At 48.5% G+C, this 23,468-nt stretch overlaps 1 protein-coding gene across 6 annotated transcripts in view; it reads right to left on the bottom strand.

The window, feature by feature from the left end:
• Positions 1-148: 148 nt before the first annotated feature.
• SLC9D1 (solute carrier family 9 member D1) overlaps positions 149-23,468 on the bottom strand; it is a 46,709-nt gene continuing 23,389 nt past the window's right edge. The window contains exons 8-13 of one of the 6 annotated variants that reach the window (XM_081815251.1): positions 20,894-21,014; positions 12,212-12,407; positions 7,892-8,042; positions 4,022-4,101; positions 2,677-2,904; positions 149-830 (exon numbers count right to left, since the gene is read on the bottom strand). In XM_081815251.1, coding sequence (XP_081671377.1) covers positions 717-830; positions 2,677-2,904; positions 4,022-4,101; positions 7,892-8,042; positions 12,212-12,407; positions 20,894-21,014 — 890 coding nt within the window. In that variant the 3' untranslated portion in view covers positions 149-716. The remainder of the gene's footprint in view (positions 831-2,676; positions 2,905-4,021; positions 4,102-7,891; positions 8,043-12,211; positions 12,408-20,893; positions 21,015-23,468) is intronic. The other 5 variants (XM_081815250.1, XM_081815246.1, XM_081815247.1 and 2 more) reach the window with 5 other exon arrangements.

Here is a 23,468-nt window from a genome sequence, read left to right as displayed (position 1 = left end):
CCAAAATATACTTTAAAAATCAAAGTTACAACTTAGGCTTTGGTCTCTTAGAGAATGATGTGGCAAGGTACAAATCATCCTAACTTTTGAAAACTGTCAAAGATTAGTTTAACACGAAAATCTAAGAAAAATTCCAATTAATTTCTCTGATCATAAATGATCTTTATTAAAGCATGCATATTCTTGTGATTCAAAGCAAATATTTTAAAAGAATGACATTTAATAAACTGACATGAATGTTTTATTTAAAATTATTGTAATAAAAACAAATAGACATTTAGAAGATATTTTTCATTTTAGAAAACAGTAAGGACTAAAGTAACTTTCCAAACTCACTGCCAGAATTAAAATTTCATATCACAGAAATGTTTAATAACAAATATTGACCAACAGATTACAACACAAAAGTTGAATAAATAAAAAACCTTTCTGATTTTTTTTTTTACCAAAAAATCATGAACTGATGAAGTAACAATAGAAAGTTAACAATTTCAGAAAAAAAGGCACATCCAGGCAAAACAGTCAAGGTGATCTGTAAAATGCAGCGTTATATTTATACTGTGCATGATCAACTGAATGCAATAAATTACTCTGGAAGACCCGAAGCTACGGCAGGAAGTCGGCACGCTGGGTACACGGGGAGCCCCTCCCACGGAGCGCTTTGTCCCCGAGGCGAGGGGTCTCACTTCTGAAGCCATGTGTCCCTGTCGCTGCCCTCAGAGACTCGACCGTCTCTCTGGCCGAGGCGCACACCTCGTGATGGCGGCTCTCCACAGCACTGGGGCCAGCAAGAGGCTGAGTGTGGTCACACTCAGGATGAGGAGGTACACCTGGAAGAGGTAAGGCTGACGGTGGTCACACGCAGGAGTAGGAGGTGCCCCTGCACACCCCCCAGGGCCACGGGCCCACCCCGCGGCCCCAGCGCGGGTCTCGCACGGGGCCCAGCCCGCGGCCCCAGCACGGGTCTCGGGTCTCGCACGGGGCCCAGCCCGCGGCCCCAGCGCGGGTCTCAGACGGGGCCCACCCCGCGGCCCCAGCGCGGGTCTCGCACGGGCCCCACCCCGCGGCCCCAGCGCGGGTCTCGCACGGGGCCTGTGCGCATCCCTCATCATGACATCATGATGTCATCCCTCATCCATCGTTTCTCCACAGTTGAGATGCATCCTATCTTCCTCACACTCATGACTATGGCAGACAAGCACTGAATTCTGAGTGCTTACAGCATGTCCCAGGCACTAAGAGGAGCTTCTATATTCCCTTGGCCCAAATTAGGGGGCAGGTGTGCAGAACCGGATATTGGAGGCATCTCACGGTGCGGGGGGGGCGCTCACCGGCAACAGGGTGCCCAAGGGAGGGGTGCTCGCTGAAAGGGGGCAGCAGACAAAGCCCCGCCCTGGTTCAAGGGCCTGCCCGACACATTTACACATACTTGCACAAAAAGGGCAAAACAAAACTCAGATGCAGAAGGGTGCTGGGGGATCCAGTTAGGTTTGAGTAGAAACTACCATTCATGAGCTTGTGTGTCCACAAACCCCCAATTTGAGAGCGCCCTGTTTCTAAGCTAGAACCACGGGCGTGGTGAGCCGGCCCCCACGGTTACGAGTCTGGGGAAAGCGTGTGTGGTCTCCCGTCTGCTCCTATACCATGACCCAGTATTTATCCATTTATCCACAGCAGAGTCCCATTAATGTCCACCCTGCTTTCACTGAAACAGTGACGTCACTGGTCCTCAGCTCACGGAGGGCTCACGCTGGCCCTGCTCTAAAGGACATTAGCTCTTGCACAGTGGACCACACACTGTGGCCCACTGACCCCTGGGGTGGGGGTCACCGCCAAGCACAAACGTCCTGTTTGTCAAGTGTAAAGTGACAACCAGGGGTCATCAGACAATATTCATCACGTTCTAGTTCAAAGGGCAAACGAACAAAACTAGAGAGGAGGACAAGGCAAGTGCATGGCCGTGGGTGGGTGTGCAAATACCCGGCTCGCGAGAAAGCCAGGCCCAGGACAAAGGGGCCAGGGACAGAGGGGAAGGAGGCAAACGGGGGGCAGGGGGCTCACCTTCCAGGCGCCACGTGGAGGGCCCAGCACCCTGCAGGCTTAAAGCTGTGGTGGGGGAAGGAGGAGCTGATCAAAGAAGCCCCAAACTTTGGTGTATACTGATACACAGGAAAAACCTCCGTGTATTTTATACAGAGGAAGCTCTGCCATCATTTCTATTAAAGGTTTCACTCCGACTCCCTAAAATTTGGAGATACGGTGTCTTCAGAAGCACTTGTCACAGCGACCCAAACTCAACTTTTACGTGTAAGGCAAATGTTGCAAAGTATTTCATGAAAAAACCCCAAACAAACCAGGGACTTTCACCTGACAACATTCCAGCTCTGCCTTTTCAGTGGTTTCGGGAGTCAGACCCGAGTGCGGGGGCGCCGCTCAGACGCGGTCCCAGGGAGGCCGTACACAAACCAGCGGGGGGGGCCTTGAGATTTAGTTCTTCTTCCGCCAGAGATGCGTGAGGGGACCGGGCAGCGTTGACAGCGACTAATCGTCCGCGCTGGGTGAGAGGCAGAGCGCCGGCCCCGCACCAGCTGCGGAGCCGCAGGCGGGATGCTCAGACGGCAGGGTGGGGGGTGCAGGCCGGGGCTCCCCGAACATACAACGTGGGTGCAGACTCACCTCCCGAGAAATGATACCAGCTCTGCGCGCTCTGCTCCCCAGGACAAAAGAGAGCTCGCTGACCTGCGCCAGCCCCGCAGCCACGATCCACTTGACGTACTGACTGCTCTTCGGCAGGAGGAGGGACAAGACCAGAGCTGCCAGAGCAAACTGCGAGAGCGACCCGTTACTGCCTCGCCCGAGCCTGCCGGCTGAGCAGAAAACAGACACGAGCCCTCGCCGGACACCCTGGGGACATAAGCAGAAGCACCAAAGGGACACAGAGGGACAGAAAACCACGCTGAACAACGCAAAATCAAGGGTTCAGGTTCACTAGCAGACAGCTAGGTCTTCCCCCCAGACCAAGTCAGGCAGCAGGCAGCGCTCAAGGACATTTTACTTTCTAACAAGAGGACTGTAGCTCTCTCACGTGAGCACAGTCCAGAGGTGAGTGGTCCAGAACCCGCGGAGCAAGTGCAACAATCATCAGGGATTCGGATTCCTTCCAGTCAAAGTATTTTAAGTCAGGGGCACCTGGATGGCTCCGTCGGTTCAGTGTCCGACTCTTGGTTTTGGCTCAGGTCCTGATCTCGGGTCGTGAGATCGAGCCCCACATTGGGCTCCCTGCTGGGCGTGGAGTCTGCTGCGTGAGATTCTCTCTCTCCCTCTCCTTCTGTGCCTTCCCACCCCAATTAAAAAAAAACTAGTATTTTAAGTCAACTTTTATAATCTACAAAGCCAGACAGCTACTGAGTAGGCAATCGGACCCTGAAATGAATGTTAACACAGGCAACTCAAGCACCTGCAGTCATGGAGGACACAGCAATGAGGTCATTCTCAGTGGCTGTTAAACTGGAAGTTTGTGAGGCGTCCCGACAGGCACAGGCGCCCCATGACCCGCCCCCACGCCCTGCCCCGGGCATCGCTTCCATCTGGCTGTTCCTGAGTTATACCCTTTTATAATAAGCCACTGATTTAGTGGGCAAAAGTATTATAATAATTTCAAAACATATAAACAACGAACTGTACATGAGTGCAGATTGCTAGCAGAGCTCGGGAGGAATGTCCAAGTGCAGGGGCCTCCCGGGACGTCCAGAAGTCGCTTCTCCTGGCCCAGCTTTCCTAACTCCCATTTCAAACATACCCAATTCTGAGACAAATGAAGGAAAACAAACCCAAAGGCCCCGGTCCTACCCCGCCCCGTCCCCAGACTGCTGGGAGGCAAGAGGGGTTCAGGGTAAGTGGTGCTGTTGGAGCTTTGCAGACTCAGCGTCACTATGGGTAGGAAGGTAGGCTCTGTGACACATATAACCAAAAATGACAGGAATTGTACCAATCGCGAAGCACCGAGAAGGAGAATCCATACCTTCATGATCACCACCGACAGCGTGAGGACCATCAGGATGGTGAGCTCATACACCACGAAAGTGGGGAACACATGAAGGCCTGTTAGGGAAAGGACAGACAGGGTCATTCTCGCAGGCCCACCCGCCTCATCCTCAACCACGAGCCCTCGATGCTCAGGCTTCCTTCTGTCCTTGCCCTGCACGAGGGACCCCTGCTGCTGGTGCTCTGAGCCGGCTCGCCACAGGGACAGCGGCCCGGGTGCCCAGGGCCACCCTCCACCAGACTTCACTCCCAGGACTTGGCAAAACGGCATGGCAGGCAGCGGCTAAGTGATTTTCCTTTGTGAAAACGTTCTGTGTGAGGTGCAGGCACCTCCCGGGGCCTGGAAACAAGGGGGGAGAGAAGCCTGGCCACTCGTGGCTGCTTGCTGCCCTGGCAAAACCACCGAGAATGGTTTTCCCGCTGCGGTCAGTGCCTGCTGGGAGCGTGCCAGGGATGAGGGACGAGGGGTGGGTGCTGGTGGGCCCCTCCTCGCTCGGTGGCCGGCCCCACACCTCTAGGGAGGGCACCTGGAGCTCACGTCGGGGGCAGGGACACACCTGTTTGACTCAGAAACACAAACCCCAGAACCCCCGTGCTCACAAGACAGCCTTCTCTTCCCTGGAATTCTGCAGCATCCACCCACGGGGGCCTGCTGATGAGCACCTGCCCCGACCTCCTTCCTGGCAACTTCCCTCTTCCTGGGTCTGCCTCGGCCACCTCCCCAACCTGCAGTGCCCCCCGAGCCCTGACGACCCCCCAGCACTATGGCTGCAGACCAGCTCGTCACACTGTCACCCGCAGTCGGAAGTGACCAGTGTGAGCACTCCTGTGCACACATCCCCAACCCGGCCCACTGCACGGACCTGCCTGGGCAACGGCGGCCCCCGCCTGCCCACTTCCCCACCGGGCACACTGACGGCTATCGCTGACTTACTTCGAAGCTCAGGGGCCTCCCTCTCCCGAGGATAAGCATGCGCCGGACCCAAGCACGCAGGCCGGACGGCAGAGGCTCTCCACTCTGAGGGTGGACACACTCCTCACTCGGACCTCTGTGCGGCGAGCAGAGCACCGCGTACACAGATCCACACTCTGGCGCACCTGCCACACGCGCTTCTGACAAGAGGCACACAAGCCGCCGTAGTTTTCCTGCTTACGGACATGCAGTCACTCGTCCTCCCAACAGATACCGGCCGTGTCCCTAGGACCCGGGCTCTGCACGCCCATGTCAGGTCCACCACGAACCAAGCATGGACCCTGGCACACCTCCTGACCTCCTTCGGCAGACGTGGGAAGCAGAACGTGGCACACGGTCCGTCAATCATCACTAGCCCCCCAGTCACCTCGCATGCGCGCTAGGCCCAGAGGTGGCAGTGTGAGCCGTCACACCCAGACGGGCCCACAACAGCCTCCAGGGCGCCTCTAAGAATGAGGACGGGCAGTGCCCACTTCAGAATTCCTCTCTGTGTCCCAGGAAGGGGGATCCGAGAGGATGAAATCCTTGTTGAAAAGTCTGTAACAAGAAACATCGCGTCATTGGCCTCGTCCGTAAGACAAGGAGTGATGGGAGATTAGTCGTCGTGGTTGCGCGGGACGGAGTGGGGGCCGCACAGGCCTGGCTGCCCCCACTCCTTTCTGCCTCTGGAGCTGCCACGACCGCGCTGCCCCCACTTCAGGTGCTGAGGCCACCGCACCTGCAGATGGCTTCCAGGGGGTACTGAGGGCGACGAGAGGCCACAGGGTGGGTGCCTGAGCCAGCAGGACTGGTGTCCTCGTGAGGAGAGGAGGGGACACGGGAGTCCCCCCGCCCCGCGTCCCTTCCTCTGTCTCCGTGTGTCTGTCCCCAAGTGCACTGTGTCCCGGGAAAGGCCACACGGGGACCTAGCAAGCAGGCGGCCATCTGTAGCCCGGGAAGAGGCTCCGTCAGCGCTGCTGCTGCCCACATGCCAGCATCCGTTTTGGCAGCATGAGCCACAGCTCAAAAGCCTCGTCAACACAACACAGGGGAGGGCGGCTCCATCAGTGAAGCGTCCGCGTTTGGCTCAGGTCGTGATCTCGGGGTCCCGGGATCGAGCCCCGCGTCGGGCTCCCTGCTCTGCGGGGAGTCTGCTTCTCCCTCTCCCACTCCCCCTGCTTGTACACGTGCTCGCTCTCTCTCAAATAAATAAAATCTTAAAAAAAGTGCAGCACAAAGGGATGGGTACAGTGGTGTTTCAGTGACATGGGACTTAGGAAGTCAGGTGCCAGATGATCGTGAGGAGGAGCAGAGCCTGCGACGCCTGGTCTAGTGGGAGGAACATGGGGGCTCAGGGTCTGCACTGCCGCCCACCGCCACATGGGCCTGGGGCCTTGCTGCCCTCTGAGGGTCCCTCCACCTGCACTGAATCCCCGCCCCGATGCCCTCCAGGGCCAGTGTCAGCCTCTGCTGCCTCTGCATTCAGCCCCCTGGTGGGGCCCTCCTTCACTCTGGGCCCCAAACTGCCCTTTGCTGGTCACACTGCTCTCACTGCTCAGAGCTCAGCCAGGGCCCTCAGTGGCCCCACTGTGGTGCTGGGACCCCAGGGCCACTGCCCCTGCCTGGGACTGACTGCGGCCAGTGGGCCCTCCGCGCAGTCTCCCGGCTCCGTGGGGCCTGACATGGGGCAGGGGTCAGGGACCGGGTTCGTGGGCACAGCCCCGAGGCGTCATCTCAAACGGACCACTTCTGTGTTGCTTGCAACCCCAAAGAGAAAGACTCTGTCCCGAGCAGTGGAGTGCACACGTTTCTCAGTTGAACGCCCTTCGCATGCTGAGCGTGAAGAACGAAAGCAAAAACACTACGGCTCTGTCCTCGTTAGACACCTGTGATCTCGGCAGGTCAAGAACCCTAACCTGAGGGAGAGTTCAGCAAGCCTGTCTGTTAGATAACACGTCCACGGGATTTTCATTTCTAACCAGCACACACTACACGCAGCCCTGCGGGCAGGACACGAGCCACACGCATGTCAGTGAGATGCGGCCCCGGGAGGAATGTGGCCTGGGACCCAGTCAGAGGGAGCTTGTCCCTGTCGGCCTCATGGGTCCTCATCTGGAGAAGTGACAGGCGGAAGGGGACAGGCAGGAAGGGGGGCAGGAGGGACAGAGACAGACCCAGACACAAGGACAAAGAACAAGGGATGGGCAGGGGATGGACAGGAAGGGGGGCAGAGCAAGGGGCACCTGCTGGCAAGAAGGTTCTCTCTCAGAACACTGCGGACACCTGTCGCTAACGCAGCTGCAAAGGGTCTTACCCCGTCTGGTGACGGGCGGTCTCCCCACTCTGCCCTCCACTCTGAGGACCGGCTGCCCTGTGCTCTTCAACGTTCTTGGGCTCGCTGGGGCGGCGCTGAGCCTGTCGGCGAGCGTAGGCATGGCGCCTGCTGGGTGGCCTCTCCGGGTGGAGGGCAGCAGGGTGCATGGACGTGCCGGGCACAGAGGCACCTGACACAGGGGCAACTCACACGGCAGCACACCTCGACACTGCAGCTTCACTTTTTGGTGCCAAAATTACCCTTTCCTCCCAAATGTCCCATTTTGGTGCTGACTTTAAGTTGCTAACCTGCTGGGCACCTATACGTTTCCCATGGAGTTGAAAGTGGGGGTCGTCCTCCCTGAGGGCATCCGAGTACCCCCAGAGCATGGCCGCCGATCAATAAGTTAATGTCCCCGAGTACAAACTTTCCCTCTTTTCGGTAAGGTTTCTCTGCAGACCCCAATTTTTATGGAACTGTTCTTGCTGAATAAAAAGAAATATGCAAGCAGGTCACAGAAGTCACGTGCATCTGTCTCACGAACACCGCGTGAACGTCCTGACGTGAACAAGAAAGGTTACCTATGGATGCGAAGAAGATGATAACCAGGAAGTCACGGATGGGCTCGATGTAAGACACGACCTCCTCAGTGACCATGTGGCCTTGGGAAGAGATGAGCGCTCCGGCCAGGAAGCAGCCCAGCTCCATGGAGATGTCCAGCAGCTCCGTGACCTGGGCGAGAGGGGAGGGCCGCCTGTCACTCACAAGTGCCACCAGCGACATCTCCGGCCAGGGGCGGGTTCACGCCCAAAGGCATGGCGCCGTCACAGCCGAGGCCCATCTCCAAGTCCCCAGAGGGGCCTCTGTGGGGACGAGCGGAGACACGCACAGCAAGCGAACATTAGTTGAATCTACCATAAAGGGAGAAAAAAAAATTAAAATATTTGAAACAATCATTCAAAGTTTTGAATGACAATATTTTCAAAAACTTATTTTAAGTATTTGTGGTAGATTTTCTTTACCTTGACTCAGTGAATAGCCCAACTACGGCAATAAAACACGTATTAATGTAAAAACCATCCCCGTTTCCACCTGAAAGCACGTAGAGAAAGTGGACAGTGACGAGCGATGCCCGGAGAGAACAGGACCCCAGAGGGAAGCGCCAGCGCGTTCAGCGGGCCGGACGCGGTACAAGTCAGGATTTGTTGGGCTTCTAATGACAGTTGTTAAATGCAAAGCTTCCGGTGGACTTCTTCGCGAGGTGTTACTGACACAAAACAACTTGAAAGAAGTAGACACTTCTTATTCTGAGGAAGTAAAACCACACACAGAAGCCAGCAGCCAAAAGAAAGAACATTAAGGAAACACGCTTCACAACAGCGCCAAAAAACACCCAGCTCCCGGGACAAGTCCCACAAGAGAACGCACGACCCTCACGCCAAATACCAAAGGGCTCTGCTGAGAAAACGCACGAGAGCCAGGGCGTGCAGGGTGTGCGCTCACAAGCAAGAGGCTCTCAGCCGTGAATGCACGAGCTCTCCTCCCACAGGCCCCGAGGCCCCGCAGTGGCGTGTGAAAACTGACAAGCTGAATCCAAAACCTCACGCGGATGCTGGGAAGACCATGAAGATAGCCAGACAACCTGGACCGAGAAGGCTGCTGGGCACAGCGCCACCACCTGTAAGAGCAGGTGAGCCAGCAAGGGGACAGAGCGGAGAGTCAGAAACACACCGGCACTCGCATGCTCGTGCTCACACACTCACGCAAGCACACGTACACAATCACATACATGCACGCTCACACCCACACACTCATGCTCAGTCACGCAAGCACACGTGCACTCACACCCACACGCTTGTGCTCACATTCACGCACACTCGCGCTCACTCACACAAGCACACATACACAACATATACTCACATGCACGCTCACACCCACGCACTCATGCTCACACACATGCACGCTCGCACTCACACTCAGGCTCACTCATGCAAGCACACGTGCACTCACACCCACACACTTGTGCTCGCACAGTTGTGCTCACTCATGCACTTGTGCTCACACACAAGCACACGTACACACTTGCATGCTCCCACCCACGCACTCGTGCTCACACTCATACACACGCAAGCACACTTACATAATCACACACTCTCATGCACACTTGCACTCACACTCATGCACTCACACACCTCTTGGCTTCTGACAAGGTGACCCTGTGCCCCAGTGTGGCATGGAGAGAACACGGATTCGTGTCCACAGCCCTATGCCATGTGCTCTACGTGCCTCCAGACAGACACAGATCCAATGAGAAAAGCAAAGCAAAACGTCCCAGAAGATGACACGGTGCCTTTGGACCAAGGGAGGCAAAGATCAACGCAGGACCGAAAGAGTGCTACCCATACAAAATTCGAAACTTAAGAGTACATGAAAATTAAGAACTTCTGGTTATTAAAAAATGCCATGAAGAGAGTGAAAAGTTAAGTCACAGACTGGAAGATATTATCAAAAATATACGGAACATAGAATTTCAGCCATAAAAGGAGCCAGTACAGAAACATGCCCGCATGGATGGACCTTTAGGGGACGCCACATCAGAGCGGCAGACACACAGGCTAGTCCGTGTGAGCAGAAAGCAGGGCAGCGGTTACTACGGGATGGGGGATAGGCGGGACTGGGAGATTCGGGGTCTCTGGGGGGGTGACAGGAATGTTCTCGCTGTGGCGATGGTCACATGGTGCTGTGAACGTGCTGAAAACCCCTGCCTTGTACACTTTAAAAGGGTTAAAACGGCTGATTTTGTTACAGGAATTTCATTTTAGTAAAAAGAAAAAAAGACAAAAAATTTGTCAGAATATATAAAAAATTCCTACAAATGAGTAAGAGAAATAACCAACCCAAGAGGAAAATGACCTGAGGGTTGACAGGCCAGCCCCAAGGCGGGTGTCCACACAGCTCGCGAGGGAAACGCGAGTCAAGTCCCGAGGAGGCACCACTAGCACCCACCCAGCAGAGCGGCTGAGGCCACCCCGGGGCGGGGGAGGGTGCGGAGACCCCGCTCGTTACCGGTTGCCCCGTGCACACCTCCAGCCCGCAAGCCGACTCCTGCTCACCCCCCCACCCCCCCTGTGAGCATGTGGGAGCGCAGGAACAGCCGCTTTCCTCACGAGAGCCCTGAATGGGAACCAACCCTCATACCCAACCGCAGAGAGGACGAACCGTGACGCCCAGGGACTACCTCAGGCAACGACAGTGTGCGAGCTGAGACCACCTGATCAGCAAGATGCCTGGCACCGACCGCGCGTGGGGCCCTAGCAGCTGCTCAGGGAGAGAACCGAGCCCATGAATGCGGAACCAGCTGAACTTGCAGCCGCTGCGAAGGCAGCGTGGAAGGCATGCAGACAACACAATTTTGCTGGATGTTATTTTCAAAGAGAAAAATACTCCAGAATGGCTACAGCAATGTAAAAAAAATTAAATAAGTCACACACATGAGCAGCTTTGAGCAAAAGCAAATCTTAGACTTCTCCCAAGATTGTAAAACACTAGTAGACAATTAAATCATATACGACAATATGAGGAAATAGTTCTTGCTAATTTCCCCTAAATTAAAATTAACCTTTCAAAATTAACCTTTTTATTTTGAGCTAAGTGTAGATTCGCTTGTAGTTGTAAGACACAATCCAAGGAGATCTCATGGACCCCTTGCTCGGCTTCCCCAGTGGCGGCATCTTGCTAAGTCAGGCGTGAGATCACAGCCAGGACAAGGACCCAACACAGTGAAGACACGCGCAACCTTCTGTCACAAGGATCCCCCCACCAATGCCTCGCAACCGGCAATCTTCCATTTCTGAAATTTTATCATCATAAACGTCACATAAATGGAATTACACAGTATGCGACCTTCGGGACTGGCTTTTCCTGCTCAGGATAATTCTCTGGAGATTCTTGTGCCCGTTGTTTTAGACCTGGGTGGTCTTCGCTGGTGTGGACGGACCACAGCTGGTGCAGCCAGGCACCTGCTGAAGGACATCTAGGTGGTCTTTGGCTGCTACGGATACAGCTGCTGTGAACATTCCCATGTGAGTTTCCGTGGGAACCCGAGTCTTCACTTCTCTGGGGCCCGTGGTGAGGAGCACAGCTGTGGGGCTGTAGGTGACGCTGGTACCACGAACTGTTTGCGGGGGTCCTAACAGCACTCCCCCCATTCTCTCACAAGAAGCACATCCTTTAAATAAGGAGAAGGCTGCTTCTAAAAGGAACCTTCTATTTTCATTTTCAACTTTTTACATTATAGCAAAAGAAGTTACACTGCTGACCAGCTTTGTCCTCATCGAATAGAACTAAAAATGGTTTTAAACTGTTAATCTGACTTCAGATCCAGAGTTGTTTGGGAGTTTAAGACAGTGTAATGCTGGTGATGCTGGCAATCCACGTGGCTCTCAAGGCCACCCAGACCACCTGCAGTGCCACGCTTGAGGTGCAATTTCAGCAAAGTGCGTAAGAGGATGGGAGCAGGGCGCCCAGGTGGCTCAGCCGGTGAAGCGTCTGCCTTTGGCTCAGGTCATGATCCCGGGGTCCTGGGATCGAGCCCCGCATTGGGCTCCCTGCTCAGCGGGAAGCCTGCTTCTCCTCTGCTCCTCCCCACTGCTCATTCTCTCCTCTCGTTCTCTCTCAATAAAAATAAAATCTTAAAAAAAAAAGTATGGGAGCAAACAGGTTTAGCTTGCTGTACTAATACTGAGGGGGTAGAGTGATGACTGGACAGAAAATAAAAATACGACCATGTGTTTCAAATATTTTAACTATTATTGAAATAAAAAGATAAAGAACTGATCATAAGCTTTCAGCGAACAGATTACAAGTCAGAGTATATAAATAACAGGTATTTTGAGAATTACCATTAACATTAAAAAGATGAAAGCAGAGATTCCTAAGATAAGGATTTCTTTGTTCCCTTTGCTTTCCATGTGCAGTTTCCGATAATATGGTCCAATGAGGTAAGTCTTTATAACAAGACACAGAAGAAAAGCAGCAGCTAGTGAGAAGAGGATCTGACCGACCAAAGCCAGGATCCGCAGGGTCTCCATGACAACACTAGGAGAGAAGAAACGAATGTCATTTCACCTCCGAAACACATTTCCCTACCAAACACCCCATAAAATGGGCTTTCACTCGTTTTTCTTTGATATGTTACAAAATAAATTTCCCAAATCACATTTTTATTTGCAAACACTAAAAACCTATCACTCACATTAATTCTAAGTAACTTGGTTCAATTTAAGTTATCTGAATCGAATATGGAAGTGGCTGCTTTGCCGTCAGCTGTGAAACAAACACATCTTACAGAGTATGAGGACTCCTGGCCGCCGCTCAAACAGCTCCGTGACTAACAAAATCCCTCACCAGGAACTAACGCCCACTGGGAATTCCTCCTGAGGCAACTGTCACCCTGCAAGCTCCACACCGGCAGCACGGAGACAGAACCCCAGCGACCCGCAGCAAAACAGCTCCTCGTGGCCGAGCCAGAACTCCGCATTTTGTGTCCGTTTAGTCTCAGAGAACAGGATTCTGTCCGAAGCTCTTTTTAGGACATGCTATTTACCTCGCAGAACGAATTCTTAAGATCGCAGTCAAAAACTTTAAGAAGGGCACGATTGCATGTTTATTTACAGTGAGTATACATATTTTTTATTTAATTAGTTTTTAAAAACTTAGTTCTCCATCATATTTAGGAAACTTATCTAGTCTGGAATTCCGGTTTAAAAGTTCCCAATGGAAGAATACAGATCTGGTTACTAGGAGAGGACGCATCACTGCAGTCAAAGCCTGAAGTAGCAGCCATGCCACACGACTGATCACGTGGGGGGAAGGCTCCACGAGGGTTCACCGAGAGGGAGGCAGGCACGTGGACCTGGGGTCTGCAGCCCTGGCAGGCCTGCACAGAGCGAAGCAGGCTGGGTCCACCTCACTCCCCGGCCAGTCTTCCCACCCCATTCATGCGGCACCTGCCCTGGGTCCGGCACCCCACACTCCTCCCCGAGGTGCCGTCACCTGCCCACAAGGCTGCACTAACCTAATTGGTCTCGTGATGCTCCAGAGGCCAGAACCACCCTGGCAATACCAGACAAGCCCAGGCTTCCTGGCCCAGTGCAACTGCCCCCTCCTGCACCCACAGCAGCCTCTGTTCTCTGGAGGCCCACCTTCCCTCCGGCAGGCAGGACCTGTGCACCAGGCCCCCACCTCGGGGGCTCCCCGCCACCCCATGGCGCCCTCTGTGTTTCCGACTCAGAGGCCCTGCCAATGTGACGTGGCCGTCCATTGTCCGCCACTCCTCACCCTACTCCGGTCCTCTGCACACTTACCTGACCAGAGCCCTTCCGGTGACCGCTCATGCACTCACTGCTCATTATCCTCCCCAAACACTCGGCTCACCTCTCTGCCCTGAGCACTGGAGCTGCGCCCTATCACCCCACTTTTAAAAGGGTCTGCAGTCTGATGGGTAGAAGATGCCTCCTGCCTTATGTGGCAGCGTGAGCATCTTCCATTTGCTCATTTCTAGGTTCGCTGCTCACCTATTTTTTAACTGGGCTATTCAAAGTTTTCTTACTAATTTGTAGATCTTCATGAAGTAAGAAACTTAACTCTCTTTGATGTGTTTACAAATACTTTTCCCATTTGTTTTTGGCCTGCTTACAAAATGTGTACCTGCACATTTCAGAGCACGTGTGCACATGTGTGCGCACACATGTGTATTTACAAGCACGTGTGTGTGTGTATACTCAAATACCCACAGTATAAAACTTTCACGCAGTAACACTGATCACTTTTCCTGTCCTTTATGGCTTCTGGAATTTCTGCTCTACTTGAAGCTGAGGGCCCCCATCTTCAATATTATAAACAAATCCATCCATACTTTCTTCTAGAATTTTCATGATCTTGCAAGATTTAACAATTTAAATCACTATTTTTAAAAAGTATTCTCTAGGTGGCTCAGTTGGTTGAGTGTCTGCCTTCGGCTCAGGCCATGATCCCGGGGTCCTGGGATCCAGCCTCGCATTGGGCTCCCTGCTCAGCGGGGAGCCTGCTTCTCCCCCTCCCTCTGCCTCTCCCTCTGCTTGTGCACAATCTCTAAAATAAATAAATAAATCTTTAAAAAAGAAAATAAAGTGCACACTTCAGTGGTTTCTAGTATGCTCACTGAGGTGTGTGCCCACCACCACTGTCTGTTTCAGAGTGTATTTACCATCCATCAGCGTTCCTGACAGCCACTGATCTACTTCCTGTCTGTGGATTTGCCTGTTCTGGACGCCTCACATAAGTGGGATCACATGGTATGTGGCCTGTGTGTCTGCTTCCTTCGTAAGCGTGATGTCGTCGAGGTTCGTGGGGTTGTACGTGGCCTGTGTCAGGGCTCCATCCCTTGCCCCGCGGCTGAACATCCCGCTGTGTGGTCGCAGCACTCTATCCAGTCAGTAGCTAATGGACATGTGAGTGTCCGCTTTTCAGCAATTATGAATAAAGCCACTATGGACATTCATACGCAAGTTTCATTTTTTTATTGTGGTAAGATATTGATAACATGGAATTACCACTTGAACCATTTTAAAGTATGTAACTTGTGGCGTCAAGGACGTAAACCCTGTTGTGCTCCCATCACCCCCACACCCAGGCTTTCATGTGGACAGATGTCTTCACTTCTCTTGGGTAAACACCTTGGACTGGAACAGCTGAGTCTTTGGGCAACTCTATTAACCTGTTGAGGAATACTGTGTATGATCTGACTCCATTTTTTACAGATTAGCATAATACAGAACATCTTTTCTACATCATTAAAACTATTATGTCTCATGGCTAAAGGGGAATAATATCAATAGGATCAATACACATACTAGATTTTTTAACTGGAAAAACAGAAACCTTCCCAAAGCTTCCCGAGACATGTCCTACGGTGGCAGCTGTACCTGCAGCTCTTTGTGGAGGCTCTGCTTCCCATTTGGTAAGGAGACTCTCACCTCTACAGGTCCTAATTTACTGTACACTTCTTAAATAGAACGCCAATGATTTTCAACTAAAGTTGCAAATCTTCCTTTGCTGTCCAAATTTTGTTCAGTTACTGATACTGAAAATCTGTAGCCAGAAGGAAAAAGAACTGGCTCTGAGTTATAGGTTGTGACGAGAAGTGTTACTTTTCTGATAGTTGAAAAAAATCTGAATCAGAGGAAAATGACAAGAGGGCCCTCTCAATAAACTGACTAAGAGTTCTATCCACCAGGTAGTGCCCTAGACCCTCTGCAGGATTCTCTCCTGCAACCTTCACACAGCCCATGAGGCAGGTACTATTTCCATACCATCCCCACTGTTTTTTTTAAGATTTTATTTTTTAAATAATCTCTACACCCAACGTGGGGCTCGAACCCCCACCCCAAGATCACGAGTCACACGTTCCACGACTGAGACAGCCAGGCGCCCCACCCCATCCGCGTTTTCAGGGAGAAAACTGAAGCCTAGAGATTGCAAGGCTGGTAAGTGGCCAGTGCTGGAGCTCTAGGGCCTGAGCCTTAACCTCTGGAAATCTCAGTTCAAAAGCTATTCATTTCTTCTACTTTCTCTGCCAGGCAGAGAAGAGATCTTAATCATTTTAGGATTGCTGAAACTTAATATAACATCTGGCAAAAGGTAAACATCAAGGTGAATCTTATTAGAATTATCTGACAAAGATTTTAAGCAGCCATCAAAAATAGGATTCAACAGCAATTAAAAATTCTCTTGAAAGAAATGAAAATATAGAAAATCTCAGTAAAGAAACAGAAGTCATAAAAAGGAGGACCAAATGGAAATCATACAACCAAACGATATACAGTTGACCTTTGAACAACGTGGGGGTTGGGGGATACCAACCATCTGCACAGTCAAAAATCTGCATATAATTTTTGACTCCCCCTAAAACTAATAGCCTACTATTGACCAGAAGCCTTACTGATGACAGTCGATGAACACATATTGTGTGTATGAATTATATATTATATTCTTTTTTTATATATATTATATTCTTACAATAAAGTTGGTATAGGAAAAAATATGGTATTAAAACGTTATAAGGAAAATAAAATATGTTTACAGCACCGTCCTATGTATATCCGTGGACCCACATAGTTCAAACTAGCATTGTTCATTCGTCAACTGTAATAACAAAAATAAAAATCTTGCTGGGTGGGTTAAACAGAGTGAAGAAAGAGGACAGAATCTGTGAATTTAAGGACAGATTAACAGAATTTACCTGGTCTGAACAACAGAGAGAAAATAGGAAAAAAAAAAAGTCATTTCAGAGGCCTGTGGGACGTAATAAAACCTCTGGAGTCCTAGCAGGGGAGAGCATGTGGGACTGAAACAATATTTGAGGAAACAATGGCTGAAAAATTCTAAATTAGTCAAGAGACACAAACCTACAGATTCAAGAAGCCAAGCAAACTCCAAATAGGATACACCCAGAGTGTTACGGATTGAATGTACCACTCCCCGCTCCATTCCTATGTGAAGTCCTGACATGATGGTGTTAGGAGGAGGGACCCCTGGAAGGTGATTAGGATTAGGTGGATCACGAGGCTGAGGCCCTGAGGTGGGGTCAGTGCCCTCATCATAAAAGACCAGAGACCTTCTGTGTTGCGCACCCTCTGCCACGTGAGGACACAGCAAGAGGACAGCTGTGTGAAAGCGAGCTCTGGTCAAGAATTGAATCTGCCAGCACCTGATCTCAGACATCCAGCCGTGAGACTGTGAGAAAATTTGTCTGTGGTGTTGTTAGAGGAGCTGAACCAATGAAGACACCAAGATGCACCACAGTTAGATTTCTGAAAACTAAAAACAAAGAATGAATCTTAAAAACAACCAGTGAGAAACTACTCCTTTAAGTGAGTAATTCTCTGTAACTTGTGTTTGGAAAAAACACAAATTTGAATGGCAGCCAATTTCTCATTGAAGCCATTGGGGGCCAGAGAAGTAGCACATTTTTCAAGTGTTGAAGAAAAGAACTGTCAACTGCAAAATCCATATCTTGTGAAAATGTCCTTCAAGAATGAGGGGAGATAAAATGTTCTCAGATGAAGAAAAACTATGAGAATTTGCCATCAGAAGCAGACTAACTATGAAAGAATGACCAAAGAAAAGTCCTTAGACAGAAAAGAAATTATAACAAAAGAGATCTTGAACTCAAGGAAGCAAGTAAGAATAAAAGAACTGGTGAAAATATAATAGATAATCCTCATACGTTTAAAAATCCTATTCGGTTATTGAAGCAAAGTTAATAAACCCATCTGATATGGTGCTCAATGTAAGTAGGAAAATACAACAATTATATTTAAAAAGTAGGGAGAAGAAAGGGAACTAAATGGAAATAGGGTTCCTACATTTCACAAGAACAGGTGAAGTGTCGACAGCAGCAAGCTGATTATGGTAACGTGTGTACTGTAGTGCTTAGAGTAGCTACTAAAGTAACTATACAAAGTAATACACTCAAAAACATGCAACCCTTAAAAATATGCAAGCAACCACAGGAGGTAAGAAAAATGTAAAAGAGGAACAAGAAACAGAAAACAAATAACAAAACAAGAGACTTAAGTCCTAACATCAATATTTACCTTAAATGCAACTGGTTTCAACACTAATTAAGACAGAGTCGATTAAAAAAACATCATTAGCAATACCTTGTCTATACGAAACTCATTTCAAATACAATGGCATAAACAGACTGACAGTAAGAAGATGGAAAAGACAGACCACTGTAGACATTAATAAAGAACAAGCAAGACTGGCTATATTAATATCAGATAAAGTGAATTTCAGAATAAGGAAAATCACTAGAAATAAAAGAAATACTACATAAGATAACAAGATCTATCTACCCGGAAGACAAAATGTATGCACCAAACAAAACAGCCCCAAAATACATAAAGCAAAAGCTGATAGAAGAAGAGATAGACAAATAAACAATTATAATTGGGGATGTTAATAACCACCTTCCTCAACAATTGTTGGAACCACAGCAAGAATAGAGAAAAACTGAACAATGCAGGGAACAAACAGGATTTGACAAAAAAAAAAAAAAACTCCACTCAACATCAGAATACACATTTTGTTTTCAAGTGACTTGGGAGCACTTATCACAGACCATATCTGAGGCCACAAGACAAACCTCAACAAATTTAAAAGATTTAAAATCATACAAAGTGTGTTTGTTTTGTGACCACAGTGGAATCAAACTAGAAATCAGTAAGATAAAAGACAACAGGAAAATCTCCATAAACACTTGGAAATTAAGCAACAGACTTCTAAATAATCCATGGGTCAAAGAGGAAGCATCAAAGGAAATGTTTTACATTAACTGAACTGAATGAAGATAAAAATACAATGCATCACAATAAAAGAAATGCAGCTAAAACAGTGTTGCAAGGAAAATTTGTAGCGCTAAGTACAGTAGAAAAGAAAAAAGGTTTCAAATCAATAATCTACGTTCACAGCACAAGAACCTAGAAAAATACAAGAGCAAAATAAACTCAAAGCTAAGGGGAAAAAATGGAAAGGAGGAAGGGAAAAGAATAGGGGGGGAAAAGGGTAGAAACCAATGAAATTAAAAACAGAAAAACAAAGAGAAAAACTAATGAAACAAAGAGGTGGTAATCTGAAGCAATTAATAAAACTGCCAAACCTCTAGAAAGACTGACAAAGGAAAAGAGAGAGAAGATGCAAGTTACCAACATGAGGAGCAAAACAGATCCTACAGACATCAAAAGGATGATAAAGGAACATTATAAGCAATTCTACACATATAAATTTAACAAATGAAATGGAATGGACCAACTCTGAAAAACCAAGCTACCACAACTCAACAAAATGTAGTAGATAATTTGAATAGCCTTATTAACCACTAAGCAAATTGAATTTGTAATTTAAGAAAAATCTCCCAAAAGAAATCTCAAGACCCAGGTGGTTTCACTAGAGAATTCTACCAAATATTTAAGGAAGAATTAATAGTTTTATACAATGTTTTCCAGAAAACAGAGAGAGAAGGAACATGTCCCAAATCATTTTATGAACCGCGAATTATCCTAATACCAAAACCAGAAAAGGAGATTACCATAAAAGAAAGCTACACATCAATACCTATCGTGAACTCAGACATAAAAATTCTCAACAAAATATTAGCTAATTGTATAAAATGTATAAAAAGAATTATATACCACAACCCCTGCAAGGTGGGATTCATTCTAGGTATTCAAGGCTGGTTTGACTTTCGATGTAATCCACTGTATCAACTGGCTAAAGAAGAAAAATCATACAATCGTATCAACAGACGTGGAAAAAGCTTTTGACAAAATCCAACATGCACTAACAATAAAAACTCTCAGCAAACTCAGAAGGGAATTCCTTAAATTGATAAAGAACATCTACAAAAAACCCCACAGTGAACATCACATTTAATGGCGAAAGAGTGGATGCTTTCCCTCTAAAATGAGGAAAAAGGCAGAAACATCCACTCTCATGTTACTCAACAAAGTACTGGAAATGCTAGCCAGTGAAGCAAGGTAAGAAGAAGAAATAAAAGGCATATAGATTAGAAAGGAACAAATAAATTAAATGACAGATCTCGGCATTTCAAGGTGGTTCCAAAAGAAATTTCAAAAAAGTCTATTAACTTGTGACCTATGGTATCATCACTGCGAGACATGAAGTAAATAAATGTAGCACCTGGAAACACTCAAAGCCCAATATTTATATGCACATAGTATATTTGCTTAAAACAAACTCAAGCTTATAGTCCTAACCCATGTGTAATTTACCTTTAAATTTTATGAGGCTCCTTACATTTTCCAAGTGATTTATTTTCTGGCTGGTGTTCTTGTAATAGGTTCTATACACCATGTAACCTATGACTTTCTGGATACATTTATTTTTCCACTTTTCAATTTGACTTCTCTCTGCACATGAACCTAAGCAAGTGCAGTTCAGGTTTTGGTATTATTTTATTGGAAGAAGAGAAAGAAGGATCAGGCGAAATGGTAACGGTGGAGACACTGACAATGATAAATCCCCACAATGATGGTGAGCATGCACGCTCATGCACACGCACAATCACATACATGCACACACGCAATCACGCACACAATACTAACAATGATAGATCCCCACAATGATGGCGTGCATGCATGCTCACGCACGTGCACAATCACATACATGTGCACACGCAATCACGCACATGGTCACACACACACACACACCCCATGTTCCAGGCATTGTTCTAAGCACATTTATATTGTAACCCATTTAATCCTAACTACTCTGTTAGGGAGTGACCTCACCCTCACTTTCTAGATGACAAAACTGAGGAAGAGAGGTTAAATAGCTTGCCCAAGGTTGACAGATGGAGCCGGAGCCCAGGCAGCTAGACTCCAGAGTCTAAGCTCTCAGTCTGCGCCACGCAAGCTCTGAACATCTCTTCAGAAAAAGGCATTAAATAGCATCTTTATAAACAGATGATGGGAAACTAGAAGCCCAGACTGTGCGATGAAGCCACGTGGCACACTGACCTGGAGTAGGTACCGGCTGCAGCTTGGATAAGGGTGGGCATGCCAGCTATGAACAAGCCCAGCTGCACGTCCTGCACGACGAGCATCCCAAGCAGCACCGCGCTGTAGTCGATGTCACCTGCTGGAGGAAAAACCTGTCAGTGGCACAGGTTTATAATGATTTAAAGTGTCCCAAGTCGAAATACAATCGTTGTGCACATTTCCAAAATAATTCAAGTAATTTTGATACTTTAACAGAGTACAGACTTTAAAATCTCTTTGAGAGCAAACACTGAAACATCTTAAACATTAACTTTTTGTAAAGAAAATCTCGTTTATTTCATTTCTACTACCGTTTACTCATATAATTACAGAAAAAATGCCATCATAAAAAGAAGGCTTGGGACGTGACTATGACGGGCCTGGACAGCCAATTTCACTCTGCGTCCCCAGAACATAGGAAGCAGCCTTCATGTCCAGCCTTTATGGCTCCGCTACGCTATTCGGGAGACCTGGCCTCGCCCCCTTCTGGTCACACCTCCAGCCCACTATCACTGCCACACTGAGCATCTGTCCCTGAGACAAACACAGATCTGCTAGAGAAACACGGGCTCACCAGGTGGATGAACAGAAAGGCAGTACCCAGGGCTGCCTGAAGGGACGCCGCCACTCCTCTACAAAGACAACAGGACACGGAGACCATTTTCCCCAACTCAATGCGTCACGTGGGCCTCCGACATCTCCATTTCCAACCAGCAGTTCTGGCTTTGGACCAAACTTTTTTTTTTTTTTTTTTTAAGATTTTATTTGTTTAGGGCGCCTGGGTGGCTCAGATGGTTAAGCGTCTGCCTTCGGCTCAGGTCATGATCCCAGCGTCCTGGGATCGAGTCCTGCATTGGGCTCCCTGCTCCTTGGGAGCCTGCTTCTCCCTCTGCCTCTCTCTCTCCCTCTGTCTCTCATGAATAAATAAATAAAATCTTAAAAAAAAAAAAAAAGATTTTATTTGTTTGAGAGAGAGAGAGTGAGGGAAAAAGCATAAGTAGGGGGGAGCGGCAGAGGCAGAAGGAGAAGCATGCTCCCCGCTGGGCAAGGAAGCCCAAAGCGGGGCTCGATCCCAGGACCCTGGGATCATGACCTGAGCCAAAGGAAGACAATTAACTGGCTGGCCACCCAGGCGCCCCTGGACCAAACTTTCAAAGGTGTTTCTAAACACTTAATTGTCATGTTCCTCACCCCCAACCCCGTAAAATAAGCTTTTTTTTTCCTTAAACAAAAAAAAAGCTACTCGTAAGAACAGATATTTAAGGGCCAATCTAATAGGCGTAACCTTATGGAAAAGAAAAAGAATGAACAAACTAAATAAAATAAAAATCCCTTATCACCAGAGCAAAAGTCACACTTGGTCCTTCCAGGAGGCTTCTTTTATTTTCCACGCAGTTAAATTTTTGGTGAACAGAGTATCTTGCCTTAGTTCTTACACCACTCTGAACAGATAATCCCATCAGGTTGTTACTGTGTCCTTGGGGGTTGCACATCTTAGTAGGTAGGAATCCTCCCCTCACAACAAATAATGGAGGCGTGGGACACTTTCAACAAACACCTCAGCGGGTTCATGACTCCTGACTCTCTTGACCTTGGGAAATCTGCTAGGTCCCGTGCTTGCAATGACACGGCCGTCTTCCTCCCCAAGTCCTCACACAAGATTAAGGTAGTTCAGCCCTGTGCCCAGGAGGGTGCTTCTTCTTGACTTTGAGGAAATACAAAATATCCAGTCACACCTTACTTTTTAGAAATGGCATTTGACGATACACTGCCAGCATCTTCTAAATGTTTTTTTAAATTCTGTTCTTTGTTCACAGTCCAAGGTCTTAATTCAGCGAGCATGAACTATCTGCCACCAGGGGGCAGGCAACAGGGAACAGGTTCTCAGGAAGCCCCTGCAGAGAAGCAGCTCACTGAGCCGGAAGGGAAAGACGTGGGAGAGACGTGCACCCACTGTAGTGACTGATGGGAAAGGTAAGCTGTACAGTCGAGACCCAGGTGAAAGTAATTACTCAGACTTAACTATTAAAAATTAAAGATACCACTTTCAATAAACTGTATTTTGCACTAAGGTTAATTTTTGTGCTTATCACTACTATAGCATTTATTTCTTTCCTGTTTTCTATCCCTTTTATTAAATACTTTAAATGTAAGGAAAATAAAGAATATGATGAATAACCACATACCCATTACCGTGCTTTGCTAAACTGTAAACTTTGGAGACACTCGGTTCAGATTTTTTTTTTTTAATATTTTATTTATTTATTTGACAGAGAGAGACTCTGTGGGTCCACGCAGCACGTGGCTGATAGCAAGTCTCATTCTGGGAACAGGGACCAAAAGCCACCACCACATCTTGTATCACCTTCATCATAATCAAGCTGCTACCATGACCTCAGGCTGCCTGACCCTTCGTCGTTCTGTGGGTTCTGAGCATGGGCATGGAAGGTTGGAGCGATCTACTGACCCCTTGGGGGTCTGGGTCCCACTATCCAATGTACTAGCTTGAAATCTTGAGAAGTGGAAAAGGAGGATCTGGGCAACACCACAGCCA

Source organism: Leptonychotes weddellii, chromosome 3 (assembly GCF_054177405.1).
Source record: "Leptonychotes weddellii isolate Sample4059 chromosome 3, ASM5417740v2, whole genome shotgun sequence".
Classification (NCBI taxonomy): Eukaryota; Metazoa; Chordata; class Mammalia; order Carnivora; family Phocidae; genus Leptonychotes; species Leptonychotes weddellii.
The sequence above is the reverse complement of the archived record's forward strand: the minus strand, read 5'-3'. Positions and strand labels throughout refer to the sequence as shown.